This window comes from Marmota marmota, unplaced genomic scaffold (genome assembly GCF_001458135.2).
Source record: "Marmota marmota marmota unplaced genomic scaffold, marMar, whole genome shotgun sequence".
NCBI classification, from domain to species: Eukaryota; Metazoa; Chordata; class Mammalia; order Rodentia; family Sciuridae; genus Marmota; species Marmota marmota.
The window spans coordinates 305055-327213 of NW_026000016.1; the positions used below are offsets into that span (position 1 = coordinate 305055).

At 34.4% G+C, this 22159-nt stretch overlaps 1 protein-coding gene across 1 annotated transcript in view; it reads right to left on the bottom strand.

Moving 5' to 3' along the window:
- Positions 1-22159, bottom strand: part of Malrd1 (MAM and LDL receptor class A domain containing 1) — a 503883-nt gene that overhangs the window by 304814 nt on the left and 176910 nt on the right. The window contains exon 19 of the mRNA XM_015483277.2: positions 15329-15416. Coding sequence (XP_015338763.2) covers positions 15329-15416 — 88 coding nt within the window. The remainder of the gene's footprint in view (positions 1-15328; positions 15417-22159) is intronic.

Sequence of the window (22159 nt, forward strand, 5' to 3'; positions counted from 1 at the left end):
GAATTGTTACTATAGCATTGTTTCAGATTCTTAGAAAATGGAGAAAAGAGAGAAGTTTTATATAAACCCATTTTCTATTCCTTATTTTCCACTACTCTCTCATTGCCTTCAGAGACTACTCTTATCCAAATACTCTACTGTACCAACATATTTTCCATGAAAGTTTTCTAATTATTTTTATTATTTTCTTGGTAGTAAAGCCCATATGACATTAGATTCACTATCATAACCATTTTTAAGTGTACAGTTTAAAGACATTAAGCATATTAACAACTCTGTACAACAGATCTTTACACCTCTTCATCTGCAAAACTGAAATTATATCTATTAAATACTACTATCCTCTCCCCCAGCCCTTGCAAACCACTTATGTCTGTTTTTATAATTTTGACTACTTTGATACTTCTTAAAGCTTTTTTAGTTGTTTATTTTATGGTGGTGCTGAGAATTGAACCCCATGCCTCATGCATGTTAGGCAAGCACTCCACCACTGATCTACAAGCCCAGACCCTACTTTGATATTTTTTGAGTCAAAGCATACAATATTTGTCCTTTTGTGACTGGCTAAATTTAATTTCCCATGATGTCCTCAAGGTCTGTCTTCTGTCTTAGTTCAGGTTTCTATAATGATGATCTTAGAACTGGAGATTTACACCACCACTAGTTGTTTCAGCCATTGTTCACCATTTGTTTAGGAGGCTGGGACATTTGAGGTCAAGGTGCAAGGATATTGGTGTCTGATGAGGACCCAATTCCTGGTTTGCATGTGAAGATTTTCTCCTTGTTTCCTTCGTGAAATGAAAAATGAGGAGAAAAAAAAAAACAGCTCTCTCATGTCTTTTCATAACGGCACTAATTCCTCTCAAAAGGGGTCCATCTTCATGACACAATAACTCCCTAAGGACCCACATTCTGCATAATCACATTAGTGGTTAGGTTTCAACATGAATTGGGGGGAACAAAACATTCAATTTACAGCATTCACACTGCAGCAAGTGATGATATTTCCTTATTTTAAAGGCATCATAATATTCCAATCTATGTGCATACTACATTTTCTTTATTCATCTGTCAGTGAACAGATTGGTCCTTTCAACAACAGTGATGACAATAACAATAATAATAAAGATAATACCATAAACATGGGGTGTGCAAATATCTCCTCAAGTTAGAGTATGGAGAATCTTCAAGTATGGATATTCCTCAGAAAACCTGGAATGCAACAACCATTTGACCCAACTATCCCACTCCTTGGTATATATCCAAAGGACTTAAAATCAGCATACTACAGTGATGCAGCCATACAATGTTTATAGCAGCTCAATTCAAAATAGCTAAGCTATGGAACCAACCTAGGTTCCCTTTAACAGATGAATGGATAAAGAAAATATGGCATATATAAACAATGGAATATTACTCATTCATAAGGAAGAATGAAATTATGGCATTTGCCAGTAAATGAATGAAACTGGAGACTGTCATGCTAAGTGAAATAAGCCAATCCCCCAAACCCAAAGGCCAAATATTCTCTCTGATATGTGGATGCTAACACATAATAGTTGGGGGGAGGGTAGAAGTTCATTGGATTAGACAAAAGGTAATGAAAGGAAGGGATGGGAGATGGGATTAGGAAGGACAGTAGAATGAATCAGACCTAAATTTCCCATGTTCATATATGTATACACGACCAGTGAAACACCACAAGAATGGGATCCTATTTAGGATATGTTATACTCCACATATGTATACTATGTCAAAATATACTCTGCCATGTATATGTAAAAAGAACAAATAAAAACCTTAAAAAGAATATCATGCTTTGGATTCTTTTGGATATATAATTGAAAGTGGATTGCTGGGATTCTAGTTCTAAGTTTTTGAAGAACCACCATACAGTTTTCCAGAATACCTACACAATTTTATGTTCATACTAGCAGTGTACAAGATTTGTCCCAATCCTTCCCAACAGTCATTAGTTCCCATTCATTTGACGGTGGCCATCTATTGCTTGAGAGTGATATTTTTTTTTCATTTGCATCTCCCTTATGATTAGTGAAGTTGAGCATTTTTTAAAATATGTTCTTGGTACCTCTTTCTATTCTCTGTGGCCCCATTCTGATTATCTCTTTCCTGTCAGCACTTAGATTTAGATTTGAACAAGACAGAAACCAGTCTGAGAATAAGCCACCAAAAAATATCATGATGGTGGACGTTTTACCCTTCTTCATTCCACCCAGGGGAGAAGCCAGGAGGTGAAGTTTGCTCTCAACCACATGAAACTGTGCTGGGGGCAGGGTTGTGGTGAAACAAGGACATAGATCTTCCCAGGTCTTTGATATGATTGACTTAATGCTCCCTTGAGATGCAGGACCCTCTTGACTGTTTTCTATGTTTCTCACAAATGCCATTGATCCATGCATTCTGATTAGATGGTATTTCTATAGAGAAAAAGGCTGGGGGCTTTCCATTCAGCTTTATGCATATCACCCTCTTTTGTTAAGTTATATTTAAGAGACTTGAATTTTTAGAGCAGTTCTAGATTCACAGCCAAATTGAAGTACAGAGAGTCCTGCATAGGACATATCCTGCTACCTTCATAGTTTCCCTATCAATACTCTGTATCAGAATGGTACATTTGATAACTGAGTGAACCTAGATGGACACATCATTATCAGCCAAAGTCCATCTTTTACTCTGTAGTTCATTTTTGGTGCTATAAACTCTCTGGGCTTTGACAAATGTATAACGACATGTATCTACCGTTCTACTATTATACAGAATACTTGCATTTCTCAAAAAACCCTTTGTCTTCCATCTCTTCATCCCAACCTATCCTCTTAACACTAGTAACTACCAATCGTTTCGCTGTCTGTAGTTTGGGCTTTTTCAGAATGTCATATTATTGGAATCATCCAGCATGTAGTCTTTTCAATTTTTTTTTCACTCAGTAATATGTATACAAGCTTTTCCCATGGCTTTAGTGTCTCCATTTATTGTTTGATTTAAATTTTTCATATGGAATAATATTCCTTTCTCTGGATATGCCCCATTTTATTCCTCCATTTACCTACTGAAGGGCATTATTGATATTGTCCCAAGTACTAGTAGTTACGAATCAACTTGCTCTAACTACCTGTGTGCATATTTTTGTGTGGATATAACTTTTCAGATAATTAGGATAAATAGCAAAGTACATGATAGCTGGACCTTATGATAAGAGTATGTTTGATTTTATCAGACAGTACGAGACTTCTTCCAAGTGCTATTTGGCATTCCCACCAGCAACAAATGAGAACCCCTATTCACCCACATCTTTGCTGTCATTTGGTGTCACTGGTGTTTTGGATTTTGGCCATTCTAAAAGGCAGGTAATGTATCTCTTTTATGTTCTGATTTTCAGTTTCTCTATGATATAATGATGTTTAGCATATTTTTGTATATTTATTTGACAACTTTACCATTGTTAAACTGTCTGTTCAGAATTTTGCCCATTTTTTAAAAATCAGGTTTTCATTTATCTTTTGCTGAGATTTAAGAGTTCTTTGTGTACTTTGGATAAGTCTTTTATCAGATATTTGTTTTGCAAACATTTAATCCCAATCTATGAGTTGTTTTCTTGTTCTCTTACCAGCGTCTTTCACAAAGATTTTTTTAATTATTATTTTAATAAAACTCAGCTAATTCTTCATAGATTTCCTTGTGCTTTTGATATTGTATATTAAAAATATTAACCTTAAGCAAAAGCCATCTAGATTTTACTTTATGTTATCTTGCAGGAATTTTATAGATCATTGTTTTACATTGAGGTCTATAATCCAACTGGATTCATTTGTTGTGACAGGAATAAGATCTGTGTCTGAATTCACCACCACACCCAACAAGGGATACCCAGTTGTTCCAGGCCTATTTGCTTAAAAGACTCTTTTTTTTCCATTGTATTTCTTTCATTCCTTGGTGAAGATCAGTCAACTATATTTATGTAACTCTATTTCTGGTCTCTCTATTCTATTCATTGATCTATTTGTCACCAGTACCACAAGGTCATTAATACCGTAGCTTTATAGTAAATCTCCAAGTTGGGTACTATCAGTCAGTTCTTTAGTTTTGTTCTCTCAATGATAAGGGCTCTCTCTTCCTGGTTGTGACCTCACAGAACTTTTACACACTAGACAGCAATCTTATTTATAAGTTCTAATCTAAACCTAATTACTTCACAAAGGTCCTAAATCCGAATACCATCAAACTGAAGATTAGAGTTTCAGAACGTGAATTTGTGGGGCACACAAGCATTCAGTCCATCCCAAAGCTTATGGTTACTTTTGTTTTGCTTTGTTTGCCTATAATCGTTTAAAATAAGGCTAATGTTAGTAGTAATGACCAGTTTGTCTCCTTAGACAAAAAGGAAAACCAATGAAAGTTGCTCATATGAAATAAAAATTGCAAAGGTGAAATGCAAATGACTCAAGTCTGCATTCAGTAAGATGCAGAGAGGAGTCTGTTTTTCCCTGTGGCATCCTTAAGCCACAGGGAAACCAAACCACTTGCACATCTGTCATATGGAAGGTTTCTTAAATTGATGGCTGGAGCTCCAGATGGACTTGGAGCTCTAACTCCTCGGCTCTGCAAATTTATTGTAACAAATATGATGAATTTCATGCTACACTGATATAATGCTTTAGACAAGATTTCCAACCTTGTTTTATACTAGAAGTTCCTCTCTACTGCCATTCCCACATTGATAATTAGGTAGAAAAAAAAACAATATTTTAACATCTCTAGTCCATGAGAAGTTATTACTAGGTTTAAATATATTATAACTGTGTGAATTACTTGACTAATATGCATAGTATATATATATGCATAGTATCTCTCTCTCTATATATAAATGTATACATTTTTAAATGCATCTACATACATATATACACACAATTCATATTTTTCCTGTGACCTCTGACATTAAGAAATATATTTAATTTAAAAACTAAGTTCACTAGAAGTTTAATGTCAATCCTCAGAAAACTGAATATTTAGAAATACCTATAGCTCCCAGGAAACAGCATAAATTTCTCCTGTTTCATGAAATAATTTAGGGTTATATTTATAAGCTGATAGAACTACATTTAGCATGATCACACTAAAATGTCTGTCTTAGGTCCACTTTCTAAGAGAGAAGGTTTTACAAAAACATAGCTATGCTTTGAATATTATGTATAAAAATTATGTTATAGCAGTTTGCCAAATATTACACATTTTTTTCTGTACCCAATAACAAGTTATTTTTAAAAATCCTTTTGCTTTAGAAATATCTAAAGAATTTTTGATCTTTAGAGATATTCTACAATATGTGAAAGTGATTACAAAATAGAATGTAATAGCAAGTGGAAATCCAAGTTTCTACCATTTTCAGCCTTTAGCATTTCCCTCAATCAGAGGTGACACAATTTTAAAGTTTTATCTTTAAAATAGGTAATTTTCCAACTTTAATTCTTAAGACCACAATAAAATTTCTAGTTTGAATACATCATCATCTTTTCTCAATTTTTTTTACTTTTCTATATATACACTAAATCACTTTGTAAGCCTTCATAAAAGAAGCTAAAACCAGAATATTTGAGGTTATAATCACTGAGCCTCACATTTCTTGATTTTTGTCATGAAATCATATTTAAATGAAAAGCTTTCCAATAATATGGTATTTTTATTCTGAGTTAATTACCTCCTTTTTAAAAATGTGGAAGAAAGGAGAATCTCAAAAAAAAAAAAAAAACAGTGCCTTCATGTAATTTATTATTCCCTGATAAATATAATGAATATGCCAACCAGCTTAATATTATAAAATGAAAAGCTGTAGGTGTTATCTTAAAAGTGAAGACAATAGTACTTATACTCTGCCTTCCCTTTTTTCTCACAAGGAAGCAAACATTAATCTTTTCAGAAACAATAGAGACCCGAACATCAGTTATGTAAAGCTAGTGAGACACAGATGCTAATGAGGAGGGATGCCAAAATCTAATCAACCCAGTTCAATAACAACAAAACAACGTGTGTTTAGCAGGTAGGAAAGGGTGTCATACAATTATTCTAAAGCATTCTGTATATGTCACCATGTTTTATCAATTTTAAGTAAAATTAAAATTGGCCTGTTTCAAAATGAGGTGTTGCTTTAGTAACAGTTTTTCTAGAAAAAATTAAAATTCTAAAGCCTTGAATGTGGATACTCATATAATACTGATATTCTAATAAATAATCACATCAGTAAGTAATAACTCTAACATGAATGCTGGGTCACAAGATGTTTAAAATAGGATGAAAAGCACAGAAGTACATTTTCCCAACTTTCACACAGTACTTTGTGATGCTCTGTAGTCACTGCTTCCTTCTTCCTAATAAACACCAATCAGCCTTGATGTAAGAAAGAAAGTTCATTTTATGTGTTTAGTTATATGTTTTTCTAATGGACAATGGAAAGAATAATATAAAGCAAATGCTTCCTTTGAGATATTGACTTTTACATCTTAATATCTGGGAACAATTCTTTATGAATAATCTACTCTGAATATTTGGTCCAAAGAAAAGTTCTTTAAATTTGTCTTCATTTTCCACAATTACTTGCTCATTGTACATTGATGTGAAGGATCATAGGATTTTTTTGGGGGGGTGGTACCAAGGATTGAACTCAGGGGCACTCAACCACTGAGCCACATCCCTAGTCCTAGTCTGTATTTTATTTAGAGGCAGGGTCTCAATGAGTGGTTTAGCACCTTGATTTTGCTGAGGCTGGCTTTGAACTCATGATCCTCCTGCCTTAGTCTCTGGAGCCGCTGGAATTATAGGCGTGCACCATGGGGCCCTGTAGGATCATAGGGTTTTATTATTAAGTTTTCCTACTTTCCGTAGAAATGTACATCATTTGCCTGAAAAGTCTTTTCTTTAGCATCTTCGTGGATTAGATTAAAAATAAGAATCTGTTTTTATATTGTATATTCATTAGCAAACTCTTATAGTAATTTTAATAATTCATTGTTAAACTCTTATGCTAGTTTTAAGTGATTTACATACAAAATACAGTATTTATATATTCATAATGTAATATAAATATTAAATTTTATAAACATAAAGATGTAAATAGTTAACACCAAAAACAACAATGTTGGGTAGAAATGTAAGGCATAGTTTTTTTCTTTGAAAACAATTTTGATTGTTTTCAAAATATAACACTATTGAAAATCATCAAATCAAAATAGAAGATAGACAAGTACAGCAAAGGAAAACAATGACCTAAAAAACAGCCAGGAAAAAATTAACAAAATGGTAACAGTAAGTTCTTACCTATCAATAATTACTTTAAGTGTAAATATGTTAAATTCTAAAACCAAAACATACAGAGTGCTAAACAAAATACGTAAGTACACACATACATATAACAACAAAATGGACCTCAAAATATGCTTCCCACAATAGAGCCAATTTTGAAAACACACAGGCTGAACGTAAAGGAATGAAAAAAAATATTGCAATCAATGCACAACATATGCACATATGCACAACAGTGAAGCCCACTAATTCATACAATCTGTGCTAATGAAAAATAAAAATATTCATGATAAACAAGAAGATATTCCATGCAAAGGGACAGAAAAGGAGAAAGGGAATGGCTATACATATAGCAGAAAAAAATAGAATTTAAGCCAAAACCTCTAAAAACAGACAAATAACTTCATTTATATAATAATGAAGGATTAACTCATGAAGAGGATATAACAATCATGAATATATATGCCTCCAACATTTAGAGTACTTTAATATGTAGTAAATATTAATAAATCTGAAAGGAGAAATACATAGAAATATGACAATAGTAGGGGAATTTAATATTCCACCTCCAACAATGGATAAATCATCCAAAAAGAAAATCAAATCAGATCATTAGACATCATACTTTGGGCCAAAAGGACCTAACAAATATTTACAGAACATTCCATCTGACGGCAGCAGAATACACATTCTTCTCAAGCACACATGATACATTCTCCATGATGGATCATATATTTGGCCACAAAGCAAGTCTTAACAGAATTAAGAAGTTTAAAATCATATTAAGCATTTTTTTCAATCATTATTGTATGAAATTAGAAATAAATGAGAGGAGGAAATAGGAAATGTCAACTTGAAAGTGAAATAGTGACTACCCGAGATTGATAAGGGTCCGTGTTTGCAGAAAGGATAGAAAAGTGTAGGTTAGATTGGGTCAGTGCACACTGTTTGTAAATTTGTTAATAACACACTGAAGACTTTTAATATGTAGAGTTAATATGAGTTAATTTTAAAAAAGGAAAAGAAAAAAAAGAAAGATCTCAAAGAAACAACCTATCTTTATACTTCAAGCAACCACAAAAGCGGGGGCAGGGTGGGGAACAAACTAAGCATAGTGTTAGTAAAAGGAAGGAAATAATAAAGATTAGAGCAGAAATAAATACAACAGACAAAATAAATGGAAAAGATAAAACCGAGAGATAACATTTTTAAAAAGAAAGAAAATTGACAAACCTTTAGGTAAACAAAGAAAATAAACTTTCAATTTCATAAAATCATAAATCTAATAGACATCACAGATGAAGTACAAGGGTGATAAAAGACTACTATGAGCAATAATGTGTTAAGAAACTGGATAACCTAGAAGAACTGGATAAATTCCTAGAAACATCAACCTACCAAGATGGAATCATAAAGAAAGAGAATATTTGAACAGACTGATTTTGAGTAAGGAGACTGAATAAAGTAATAAGAAATCTCTTATAAAAGAACAGCCCAGGACTTAATAACTTTACCAAGGAATTCTAATAAACATTTCAACAATTCATAACAATTCTTTTCAAGCTCTTACAAACACTGAAGAGAACATTTCCAAATCCATTTTTTTCCCAAGACCAGCATTATCCTGTACTAAGCCAAACAAGGACATTACAAAACAATAACAACAACAACAAACCTACTGCCCAATATCCCTGATGAACATAAATGCAAAACTCAACAAAATACTAGTAAACTGGATTTAACAAAATGTTAAAAGGATCATACACCATGATCAAGTGGGATTTACCCCTACGTTGGAAGGAGGGCTCAATATACACAAATCAATAAATGTGGTATAGAGCATTAACAGAATGAAGGATAAAAATCTTTTGATCATTCAATACATGCACAAAAACATTTAGTAAAAGTCAACAACTTTTCATGATTAAAAAAAAAACTTCCAACAAATTAGAAATAGGAGGAACATACTTCAAAACAATAAAGGCTTTATATAACAAGGTCAAAGATAACACCGTACTCAATGGTACACTAAAAGGTTTAGGAATTTTCCTGTAGCATCAGAACTTTACAGAGATACCCACTCTCCCCAGTTCTATTCAAAATAGAACTAGAGGGCCTACCTAAGGCTATTACTCAAGAAAAAGAAATAAAAGTCACTCAAGTTAGGGGAAAAAAGGTAGAAAGTCCCTATTTGCTGATGACTTGATCTTATATACAAAAAAAAAAAACTGTAATGCCTTCATGAAAATAAAAATTAGCTTGATGAAGAAAAAATGTAGTTTGATGAAGGAATACAAAGAAGAGACAAATAAATGGAAAGACATCTTATGTCCATGCATCAGAAGAATACCATCAAAATATATAGATGCTATCCAAAGCTATCTACATATTCAGTGCAATCCCTATCAAAATTCCAATGAACTTTTTCACAGAAATAGAATAAACAAAGAACAAATAAAGAACAATGAAAGGTGTCAAATGGCCAACATATTTTGAGTGAGAAGAATAAAGCTACTGAAATCACAATTCCAGATTTTGAATTATATCACAAATTTACATTCATCAAAACAGTATGGCACTGGCATGAGAATAAACACTGATATCAATGGAATGTAATAGAAAGCCCAGAATTAAGCCTTTAAAAAATGTGTCAAGAATACATAATGAAGAAAGGATACACTCCATGATTTAAAAAGCTTTAGGGAAATTAGATAACCATATGAGCAAAAAAGAAATTCTATTATCCTCATGTTATACCATACATGATAATCAGCTCAACATGTATTAAATATTTAAATGTAAAACTTGAAACCATGAACAAAGAGAAAGGAAATACAGAGGAAAATTTCCATGACATGGCTCTTTCCAATTATTTCTTTCTGTGACATAAAAACACCAACAAGAAAAGCAAAAATAAAAAAGTGCAACTGTACTAAAAAGAAAAGTTTCTGCAGAGCAATTGAAATAATCAACAGAATTAAAAGGCAGGAAACTCTGGGACAGGAGAAAATATTTGCAAACCACATATCCAATAAGGAGTTCACACCCAAAATATCTAAGAAATTCATCAGACTCAATGTCAAAATATTAAAACAAAACAAAAAAAAACCAAATAACCCAGTTAAAAATTGTGCAGTGGACTGAATAGATATTTTCCCAAAGAAAGCAAATGATTAGGCAACAGAATTATGAAAAGCTTCTCAACATCATTAATGATCAAGGAAATGCCATTAAAACCACAGTGAGTTATTGTCTCATATCTGTTAGGATATTTATTATCAGAAGTCACAAGATAACTAGTGTTGGTGAGGATGTGGAGGAAAGGGAACCCCTTATACAGTGTTAGTTGGAATATAAGTTAGGATAGACATATGGACAACTCTATTGAGGTTCCTCAAAAAATTAAAAGAAAAACTACCATATGATCCAGCAATTCTACTACTGGGTTCATATCCTGAGAAAATAAAATCACTATCTTCAAAAGGTATCTGTAGTTCTCAGTGTTCATTGCAGCATGATTCATAACAGGTAGGATATGGAAATAACCTAAATGTATGTGAATGGATGGGTGAATGACTAAAGAAAATGTGAGATACAAACACATGTAAAGTATTAGTTTTAAGCAATCACAAAACCCTGTCATTGGGGTGGTAGCATAATGCCATGTACAATATGTCACACTGGTCAGATATGTCAAATGTCTTATCAGGCAGTCACAGAAGGACAGATACTGCCATGATTCCACTTTTATGTGGAATCTAAAAGAATTGAACCCACATGACAGTGCGTAGAGTGGTAAAAAAACAGGAGTAAAGGGTTGGGGGAAATCAAAGAGATGTTGTTCAAAGTACACAAACTTTCAATTATATAATGAGTAATTTTCTGATGACTACAGTTAACCGTTTTGTATTATATACTTGAAATTTGCTAAGAAAGTATATCATGAATATGCACACAAAGGTAGCTACGCAAGGTGATAGGTATGATAATTATATTGATTGTGATAATTATTTCACATATGTCCATATAATAAAATATTACATTATACAACTTAAATATACCCAATTTTGTGGATTCTACCTCAACAAAGATGAAAAAATTAACACTATCATCAAAGTATTGAAGTGCAAAATCTGTAATGAAGAATGATTTGAAAATTAAATTAGAAACAACTAGAAGATACAGTATGCAAGAATAGACCTGGAAGAGCAAAGCAACAAGAAACTAAGTGGCATAAAAGCTCCTGGAGAAAAATTAATAAACGTTTATAGTTTGCTTCCCATTCAAGTCGATACTGTCTTAAGCAAGTCATGGCAGAGGTAATTGGGAAAAACAGGCAGATGTAGAAATATTTGGAGCTGTAGTCAGCAGGATTTGCAACTGGACAGTGTAAAAGGAAAGACAAAGATGATGGTGGAATTTCAGCTGGGATGGCTAAAGAAGAGTGATGTGATTAAAAGTAACAAGGAGGCCGTGGAGGAAAGAGGTATTGAATTTGAATTAACAGATATAGATGGAATAATCACCTTTAGAGCCATTTTATATAAAATGATAATTATGAGTAATATAAAATCTGTACTTTGGAAATTAGGTAAGAGTTTGTGTGTTTTTTTTTTTTTTTTGTGTGTGTGTGTGTGTGTGTGTGTGTGTTTTGGCTAACAAGGACAAATGCCATAGGTAATCCATTAATATTGAAAACAAATTGATGTCCATAAGTGAACAGAGAAGCATCAGTCTCACCTCAGCTAACATAACATGACGCTATGAAAAAAGCTGATAAGCATCAAGAGCAATATTTTTATTGAGTCTAATTTGTATTTTTGTGTTGCATCTTATGGTGAGATGGCATCAAATTCCTTTCTAAAACCTGTGACTTCAACAGGCTTTGTGGTTTTAACCCCAAAGTTAATTTGTTATGAAGCCAACGCCGAAACCACACAGTTCAGATGGTATTAAAAGTTTCATATTTTTCTTCCAAAACTTGAACCAGAAAATTGGGACTAACGGTGTGTAACTGATATTTCATTTCTCTGTCTTTGCCTCCAGCAACACCTCCACCTCCACCTTGGAACTATCAGCCACAGAACAGATTCACAGGATAATTGGGAAGCAGCAGTTCCAGGGATGATTCATGTTGCATTGCTGAGTTCGTTTTTTCTCCTCTGCCTCCGAGGTCACAGTGATTCTCTCTAATCTCATCCTGGGAGGGGATGTAGGAAAAGCCCTGGCCATTAAAATCAGGGGGAGCTTAGGTTATAATCCCATTCCTGCCCTTTCCTGCATATTCTTATCTGGGTCACTTGTACTCTCTAAGTTTCATTTTTCAAAACTGTAAAATGCAAGCTGTCAACTGTTCCTTATAGGGTTAGTGCATTTGATGGGCAGTACATAATCCTAGTGGTTGACATAATGGTCTCAGGATATAGATACAGTGATCTGTGTCTTACATTACAGCTCGGTACCATTTGGGAGGTTATCTCCTTCTCAGTTTTCTCCATAAAATGGGGAAGACTAAGGCACCAATTATATTCAGTGTTCAACATCTATTCATCTCTAATGGACCAGGCACTATTCTAGATTCTTATAATGTAACAGGATTTTATGAGACAACACATGAGTGGTTGATTGCATTATTATGCCTATTTAGTAGCTCCCTCTCTTTATGAGGAATTTCTTTACCACCTTCCCGGGCCCCAGTAGCTGGAGATTACTTTCCTATCCCAATGTTAGACTCGACCAAATGGTTTTCTCTGGCAATGAAAATGGGCAGAAAAGATGTGTACCATGCCCTAATACTCACTTACGTGTGCTTCCTTTTCTTTTTCTATCCTCTGACAATAGAATGTCCCAGACAGGGATGTGGTCCTTTAGCTGTGGTCCCAGACAGACAAGACACAAGGAAAAAAGATACATAGCTTAGAAGCATATAGCATTGCTGTTATTGTTCTAAGCCAAACCACATCCTTGAGAAAAAGAAAGAAATGTTTGTGGTTATAATCTACAGAGATTTGGCTTTCAAAAATTCTGACTGACATATAACATAGTATCTTGCATACAGAAGTACTTAATATTTTAGCAAAAAAGTTAAAATTGAAAATGAAGGAATATAAAACACTTAAACAGATAGACATCTCTGTAGCTACCCGTCCATCCAACAAATATTCATGGGTACTACCATGTGCCAGATACGTGTTAGGTACTAAAGATAAAACAATGAGCAGCTCCTGTGCCAGCTTTCAAGCAACTAACATCAATGGAGGGAGGGGGTAGGAATTGAACTCTAAGCATGGCAGGTGTTGTGGAGGAAAAAACCATAGAGAACAGCCGCAGAAAAAGTCAAAGAGATTATATAGATATAGTGTTCAGGGAAGGCTTTATTGAAGAAGAACTGTTGGGTAGAGATCAGAAGGAATTAAGGGAGGGAGTCAAGTGGACGTCTAGAGGAAGCATATTCCAGGAAGAAGGGAGAAGCAGATGGAAAAGCCCTGACTATAAATTGCCTAGTGCTTCAGAACTCAGCAAGAGGCCTTTGCATTTGGGAGAAATGAACTAGAGGCACACTGGTAGAAATTGATGTCATGAAGTCTGAAGGAGCGGGTCATTTATTCTAAGATATTAGCAGAAGTGTGATGTTTGCTCTGAATGAGAAAGTCATAAGACGACTCTGGTGATAGAGGGATATGATCTTATTTAAGTTTTAAAAAGCCCATTCAGCTTTCTGTGTTTAAAATGGAGTATCTGGTTCAAGGATTGAAGCAGAGAGATCATTCAAAAAGCAACTGCAATAATCCATGGTAAATGAGGCTGGCTTAAACCAAGGAGTAATTAGTGAACGTGAGGAGCTATAATGGGTTCTGGAGAAATCAGAGGCTAATGGTTTCCCAGGTTAGTTAATGTGGAATAGGCAACTAGAAATGAACTCATTTTCCAAGATAGGAAAATATGAGGGAGTGGAAGAATAGAGAGAACTGGTTCATCAGGTATTTCCTTTCAGACATTGAGTGGTGAGGGTAAACTTGGTCAATTTTCCCTGCTTGCTGGCCTTCTGAGGAATTGGTTTTCTGTGAGTTCTACATAAAGCATGACACAGAGGGGTGAAGGCCATCAATCCTGCCATAACACTAAGGTGGAGGGAAGGACCAGAGGAGCACCATGAGGACTGAAATGGACCCCTTGGCTGTGCCTGGGTAGGGACTGTCCTCTCCTGCCCAGTGATGCTTAGGTGAGGGAACAGGATTGGAGGTTTAGTTGTCAGCAATTAAAAGTGCTGTTGAGTGCCAGCCTCTGTTCACTCCAGGGAGGAGACTGTGTCCCCTCTAAGGCAATTTAAGGGCCTACCACATGAGTTCCAGGGCCACTCTCCAAGAATATGACTTCCAGTCTTAACTGGATCCCTGTGCACTATCCAGAATGAGTTTCCCCCAATGATGTGATTTCAAGCTTGGGCTGTGTTTGTTTTAAGTTTTTTTCCCTAGTTATTTTTGAGATACTTATTAGACATCCAGACTGAGATGTTGAGTAGTATATAAATATGGAGTTCAGAGGAAAGTTTGGGATAGAGGTATAAATCTGGGAAACACATATTGTGTTTTTAATAGATAGAAATCTATAAAATGGGGAAGATGAAATGTTGACAACACTTAGAATATTTGAAGTGTAGCTCAGGAGTAAAATATAAATTCTCAAACACGATGTAATCATAAGGCAATCAGTTTGCTTATATGAACTCCTTGAAGATAAGGAAATTACATTGTAACTTCTGACATTTCTTCCTAGCATTTTGCAGGTGAGAGGCCGAAGACATAACTGACTCAAATAATTTTACATGTTTGCAGATTTTACAAGAATTGCTAGCAAAGATTTACAACCATCTTTCCAGGGTTAATTATTTGAGAAACAACAGAAGTGAGGGCATTTTAGGATATTTTTAAAAAAATGAAATATTGATTTTCTTGGAAGTTTCTCCAAATAAACATGTTTAGAAACATTCATATATAGAAATGTTCTCTCTTACCTGGGTAGAGGGTACAGTCCATGAATGACACATCATCAATTGCAATATCTCCAGTGAAGCCATCGCCCACAGAAGCCTCCACCAAAATCTAAGAAAAATGTAAAAAGTTATTGATGTTGTAAAGGACATTATATTGTGGAAGTTCATACCTGAAAAGGAACTCAGAATTTACCCAAAGATAAGCCTCTTCCAACCCTTTAAAAAAAAAGACTTCACAATTGTTTCCAAAGTGGTCATCTTGCCTCTCCTTGGCTTCCTCCAGTAACTGGAAATATTATTTGAGGGCTCTTTAGACCCATGGAGCACATTGCAATTCTGATGAATTTCAGTTTTCTGACATTTCACCATTTCAGATTATTGCTACTTTCCTATCACTTTCAACCTTAGTTCTGGATTTCCCTTGTTTTCTTCCGAGCCTTTAAGTATTGAAAGGCAATTTATTGTTCCCTGTTCCCTCTTTTGCTTTTTTCCTATCAGTAGTTTATCTATTTCCAAGAGTCAACTTCCTCATCATACTAGAAACCCAATGGCTCCCAGAATTACATGCCAGAATATACATTTTCAAGGGATTTAAAATTTTTCTCACATTGACCTTATTCCGTAACACTTTATGAAATTGGGTAATCCTTATTAGATCTCCTTTGGAGCCACATTAATCACAGTGAACTTGGATGACATTTGTGCTGTTACTGGAGCTGCTGTTCCACAAAGCTACAGTAAAATATGAAATATGGACAAACCACTATAGTATATGGCATATTGTGATTAAGGCTGAGATTTACTATAACAGTATTAATCATGATGAATTATTTTAATACTTATGCTAATGTGTTGCATACTTACTAGGAATCTCGCCATAATTTAATGATAAAGAACTTCTAGCAAACTCAAACTTTTAACACGTTCTTTTTTCCACTATTATATGAACATAAATTTCCATTTTATTTTTCTTCACCAGTGCTATAAGTGGGGAGCTGAAATTATTTCATTTTTACAAATTCTATTATCCACCAAAAGTTATCACCTGAATTACCTAACAATGTTCTAGTCGAAGGAGAATTATAAAAGGTCAAATTATTGACCTTAAACCTCTTGCCACCTTGCCTCATCATTCCAGGCTTTCTTGAGGACTACCAGGGTTTTCTCCTCTGATTTGTCATGAAGTCTATTAATCAACTTGAGAAATGATTAAGCACCTAACTAGTGGGAAAATACAGTTAACCTGATATTGCCTGAGGAACATTTAATGGTGTTATTTATTCAAGAATGTTCCCGCTGCCTTACAAGGAATCACTCCAAATATAAAATGCATTTTTCTTTTCACCACTATCATGATTGAAAGAAATAATATAGGCAGACAGAAAAATAAATAAAAGCAGGAAGAAAGCCCCAGTACCAAATCACACAATTATTCTCAATAAACAGAAATCAGCCATCAGATTTTGGCAGAACATATTATATTTTTTTTTTGTTTTATACAAAAAAAGAATCTGTAAATGATTGGCAAAGAGGACAAGGCACAAGAAAAATTAATTACTAATAATAAATTATTTGGATCAATATGCAGATATCCATCTGCAATACAACACAGAACATGTTAACAAACAGCTCAGAAGAAATTCCAATAAAAAGGACACATTTGTATAAATAAGAATAAACAGAATGACTTGGCTACACTTCTTCATGACTCTTACTAATTTATTAATGAGAAGGGATAAAAAAAACTGACAACATCCCAAATTCAATGGAAAAGGTCATTGTTATACATATGTAAGCTAAATTTAGTGATAGATATCCATTTCAATGTGTGGGCTCAAATGTTCTCCTTCTATTGTCAACAAATTGAAGAATTGGCCATTTATGAAAATTAAAGCAAAAAAAAAAATCTGTAACCCAGAGCAGGCCACACCCAGGTAAATAGCACCTCTGAGGAGATTGTGTTTACATAAGCTTATTTCTGTATTAGTTTTCTTCACATTGTATGAGAAGCTTGTTGTTGCTTCTATCAACATTCATTTCCAGTGGGAAAACACAGAAGCAATCCCAGAGAGAAGAGAGTGGGTCTCACTCTGACATACAAGTTAATCATAGTTTTTACCAAAACACCTTCAATATGCTAATCCCCTAAGTGTTAGGATTCTTGAGAGTTAATGGACAATAGGTTCAAGTTCAGATGCTAAAAATGTCAAATTGTATGTCTAATTTGCGGTCTCTGTCTCTTTTGAATATTAACTGGGAAACTCATTACAATAAAAAAGCCTCTTGGTAACAGATCATATCTCAAGAACAAATTTTAAAACCTTGAGGTTTAACTCTAATTTTGCCCTATTTTAATTCAAGCTTATCAAAGGCTTTGTAAATTATGCTAAGGATCTAGTCTTAAGAAAATGCTCACTAAAGAGAATAAGTCCAAGTGTCTCTATTCTGTAAAATTCACTTTCATCTCTGGTGTTGGTCCCAGAAAGAAAGGAAGCATCATAAAACACAAACATTAAACATTGAATGCAAGATATTATTGCCACTCTAGAAATTAGGGAAGCTAAATTGTGCCTAAGTACCATTAGTATATTACTGAATGACTTAAAGGGCAATTGAAACACCACTTTAGTCTAAGTGGCCTGCCTTATCTGTAGAGACCAATTCTACCTACATCAGAACTATCACTGGTTTGGACATTTTTTGAAGTCGACTAACTCTTCTAAATTGTTCTTTTCATGAGCTGCTGAATGCTTCAAATAAAGATGGATTGGCCTTGTCAACTACATGGGGATATTTAGCCTCAAACATTAATTAGGCTCTAGGGACTTTTCTGAAGTGATCACCCTATATATTTAGGAAACTGAATTATTGACCCTAAATTTTAAATGACATGGAAAGTATTGTCATCAAACATATGCACACATACATTCGTTTTAGGTTCTTTTAACTCATAAGAAAAAATAGAAATAATTCATTCTGCCACCCCATTTCCATTTAGCAAACGTATTTCAAAAATGATATTAAATCCCATTAATATAATTTATCTTCAAAAGGATTGAAAAGAAATTATTGTTTAAAATTTATAAAAATCACATAGTCTATATAAAGCAGCTGCAGCTCCAGTGTGTTGTGATGGGAATCCAAAATGCTATAGGTACTTTGGAAACTGATCTGGGTAGTTTCTTAAAATTTAAACAACTACTTCCACGAGACCTGACCATCTTGCATGTAGGTATTTGTTTGACCAAGAGAAATGGAGACATATATTTAAACAAAAAACAATTCACTGTTTTTACATAAGATGTATTTATAATCTCCAAACACTGAAAACCACCTATATACTTCTCAACTGTGTGAATAAACAAATTGTGGTATATCTACACAAGGGAATACCACTCAGCAAGAAGGAGGTACAACTGAAGATACATGCAACAACAGGTGTGGATCTCAAAAGCACTGTACTAAGTGAAAGATGCCAGACTCAAAAGGCTACCTACTTTTATCGATTCATTTATCTGACATTCTAGAAGAGTTAGAACTATAGGGGGAGAAATCACTCTTATGTTACAGCAGCTGAGGGCAAAGGGGTTTGGGCAGATGGACTGCATAAATAAGTGGGAGATATGAGGGTAGAATGTTGTGATGATTTGATCTTAAAGATCCTCCAAAGACCCTTATTTTAAAGGCTTAGTTACCAGTCTGTGGCACTACTAGGAGATGGTAGAACCTTTAGAAGGTGAAGGCTAATGGAAGGAAGTTAGGCCACTGTGCCTTTGGAGAGGACATCAGGACTCCAGTGTGTGTGTGTGTGTGTGTGTGTGTGTGTGTGTGTGTGTATGTGTGTGTCTTTCTTTCTCCTCTCTCTCTCTCTCTGGCCACCGTAAGGTAAATAGTCTTCCTTGGCCATGAACTTGCACCATTATGATGTACTGTGGTACCACAGGGCTCAAAGCAAGCAAACTAGGCCAAGTGACCAAGGACTGCAACCCCTGAAACTGTGAACCAAATAAACATTTCCTCCTTTAAGTAGTTTATCTCATGCATTTTGTCACGGTGATGAAAAGTTCATTAAGACAGATGCAAACATACTCTGTCTTGGTTATTTTGGTTGGTTATACAATCATGCACACTTGAAATTTGTACAACTGCTCAGCTAAACCCAGAGGAAATTTACTGCTTTGGTATATCTACACAAGGGAATCAAGAATCAAGTTAGCTTGCCACTATATCATATAATTTTTTGGCATCATATTATAAATTATGTCAATAAACAAATAAAAAGAATTTATTCTATATTTATTGCCATAAATCATCAACATCTCAACTATTACTTCTACATTTTTCTCAAGTGCTAATTGTGTGCATAATAATTTACAACTGGCATATGCTAACATTAAGCATCTCCATCTATTTTTCAATTCAGCTAGGAAAAATCTTCCCTTACTATATACTAATAATTCTCCAGAGAATATTTATAATTTTCCTTTTACTTCTTAATGGTATCCACTTATTTTTTTTTTGTTTTCCAATTAAGAATGCAGGGGAAAAAATGAAAGGAATTATCATACCTCTCTTTTAACCTGATTTTATACCTGACTGAAAGCTGATGTAGTTAACTCCTATAAACTCATTCAGACAACCATCCAATATTTTATTATATAACCTACAATTCTTGAGGATTCCTTAAAGTCAGCTCGGAATCTCAAACTTTCCAGAATAATACTTAGGAAAAGATTTGCTGAACTCAACATAAAAGGATTTTCAGTCATCTTCAGAATTGTTTATATAACCTGAAATCATTCTCTATGAAAGAAAACTCAGATTTGGTCTGACAAATTTTATGTTTCTAATTCCACTCTGTTCATATTGTTTACATAAAACAGTACAGAATAATTGGAGCTTTTAAATTATAATATCAGATATGAAAAACAACTTAAGCTGGATTTAAACAGGGCAAGGAGCTAGACATGGAGACAGACAATAAAAATACAATTGTGCTAGTAACATTCTAAGACAGATAAGTAGACCAAGCACTGTATGAAGATTGTTTAAAAGAAAAAAAAAATATGATGTCTACCTTATCTGAGTTCTTATTTTAGGAGAATCATGACAAAAGTTTTGTCAATCTTTTGGCATCATATTGTATTCCTTCTTAGCTAATGTCTGGCTTTTTAACATCTGGCTTGCTAAGAAGTTTTGATTCAGAAAAGAAAAAAATGAGTGTCTAGTTAGGCATTGTGCCAACTACATTCTACACAACTAAATTCTACACTTTTTGAGAAGAAAAAAGTTCATGCCTGCCCTCTAGTATCCTACCACGTAGAAAAGAAAAAACTAAATGGTGACCTAAGGCTTAGACAGAACTCACTGGAGTTTAGTTTAACAGAAATGTGTTCTCAAGTCAAATGGGTTGCCAACATTTTAAAAGAAGGCTTCTTCAAAGAAAGATGTTGCTTCTTGGTTGCTGCAGTTCTCAGCAATCCCTATTACCCCCAAAACATTAAGGCTGATTTTCAGTTGCCATTATTATCTGACCCCTGACATACTTCTGTCAAACCATCTACCCTGCCTGATTCTCACAGGAATTTGAGTTTATAGTTTGGGTGGCATATTAATTCAGACTCTGTGAAGGGTCTGAGATTTTTATTCTTCTTGCCAAGTAACAAGTTAGCTTGCCACTATATCATATACAACTAGCAGAAGACACCAGACTCCTGATTTAAGATGATAAAAAGCAACAGGAAGAGAAGTACCTTCCTCGGATTTCCTAGTTCCCACAGGGCAACATAAAGAGGACAGATTTACTTGTACCTGTCGTGGGTCACATCTAGGGGAGGCAACCTGACAATAGGAGGCTCCAGTTGTTCAAGATTGCTGGCATTTCTACACATTTTTCCTCTAGAAAGTGAGAAGTAGAAGAGAGCTTATTTCCACTATGGAATGCATCAAATATCTCAAAGTCAAAGTCATTCTGTTCTTTGCTCCCAGGCTGAACTGTGCTGAACACAAGAAGCCCCATGAAGAATTGTCTCCCACCAAATGCCATTGGGTGGGGCTCTCTGATTGAAATATTTAATTTGTGGAAAGCACATGGATCCCAAGTTCTTTGCTAAACATGTTTGTAAATTGAAACATACAGATCGGTGGAGCTTCCTTTACCCTTACATAATGCCTCATTTTATATGATTCTGAAATGAACAAGTCTCAGTTGCTAAGAGTCTCAGAGATGGCTATCTGTCTGCTATTTGCCCAGCTATGTTTCTACTTACCAAATCTTTTCTCAGTAGGATCTCTACAGTGTTGAGAGAAAGAGAGAGAAAAAGGAAAGAGTGATTGAGGAAAGACAGTTACTCAAACCCAAAGCATGCTTCTTTATTTACGTAGAAAGCTTTCTGCTATTTTTTTAAAGGTAAAAACAAAAACATAAAGCTCACTACATAACAACATGTGTCATCTATAAGTATTCAGATCATATGAGATAAATTTATGGTGGTTTTATTTCTTATTTATTTATATATTTATTTATTGGTACTGCGGATTGTACACAGGGATACTTTATCACTGAGCCACGTGGCCAGCCCTTTTTATTTTTTATTTTGAGACAGGGTTGCACTAAGTTGCTGAGGCTAGCCTCAAACTTGCAATTTTCCTGCCTCAGCTTCCGAAGTTGCTGTGAATATAGTTGCAGGCACTAGAGCACCAGGCTTTCTGTGCTTTTAAAAGGGTTTGAAAACTTATAAAGTGAAAAGAAGGAGTACTTCTAAACTCATTCTATGAGGCCAATACCACCCTGATCCAAAACCAGGCAAAGACACAGCAAAAAAAAAAAAAAAAAAAAAAAAAAAAAAAAAA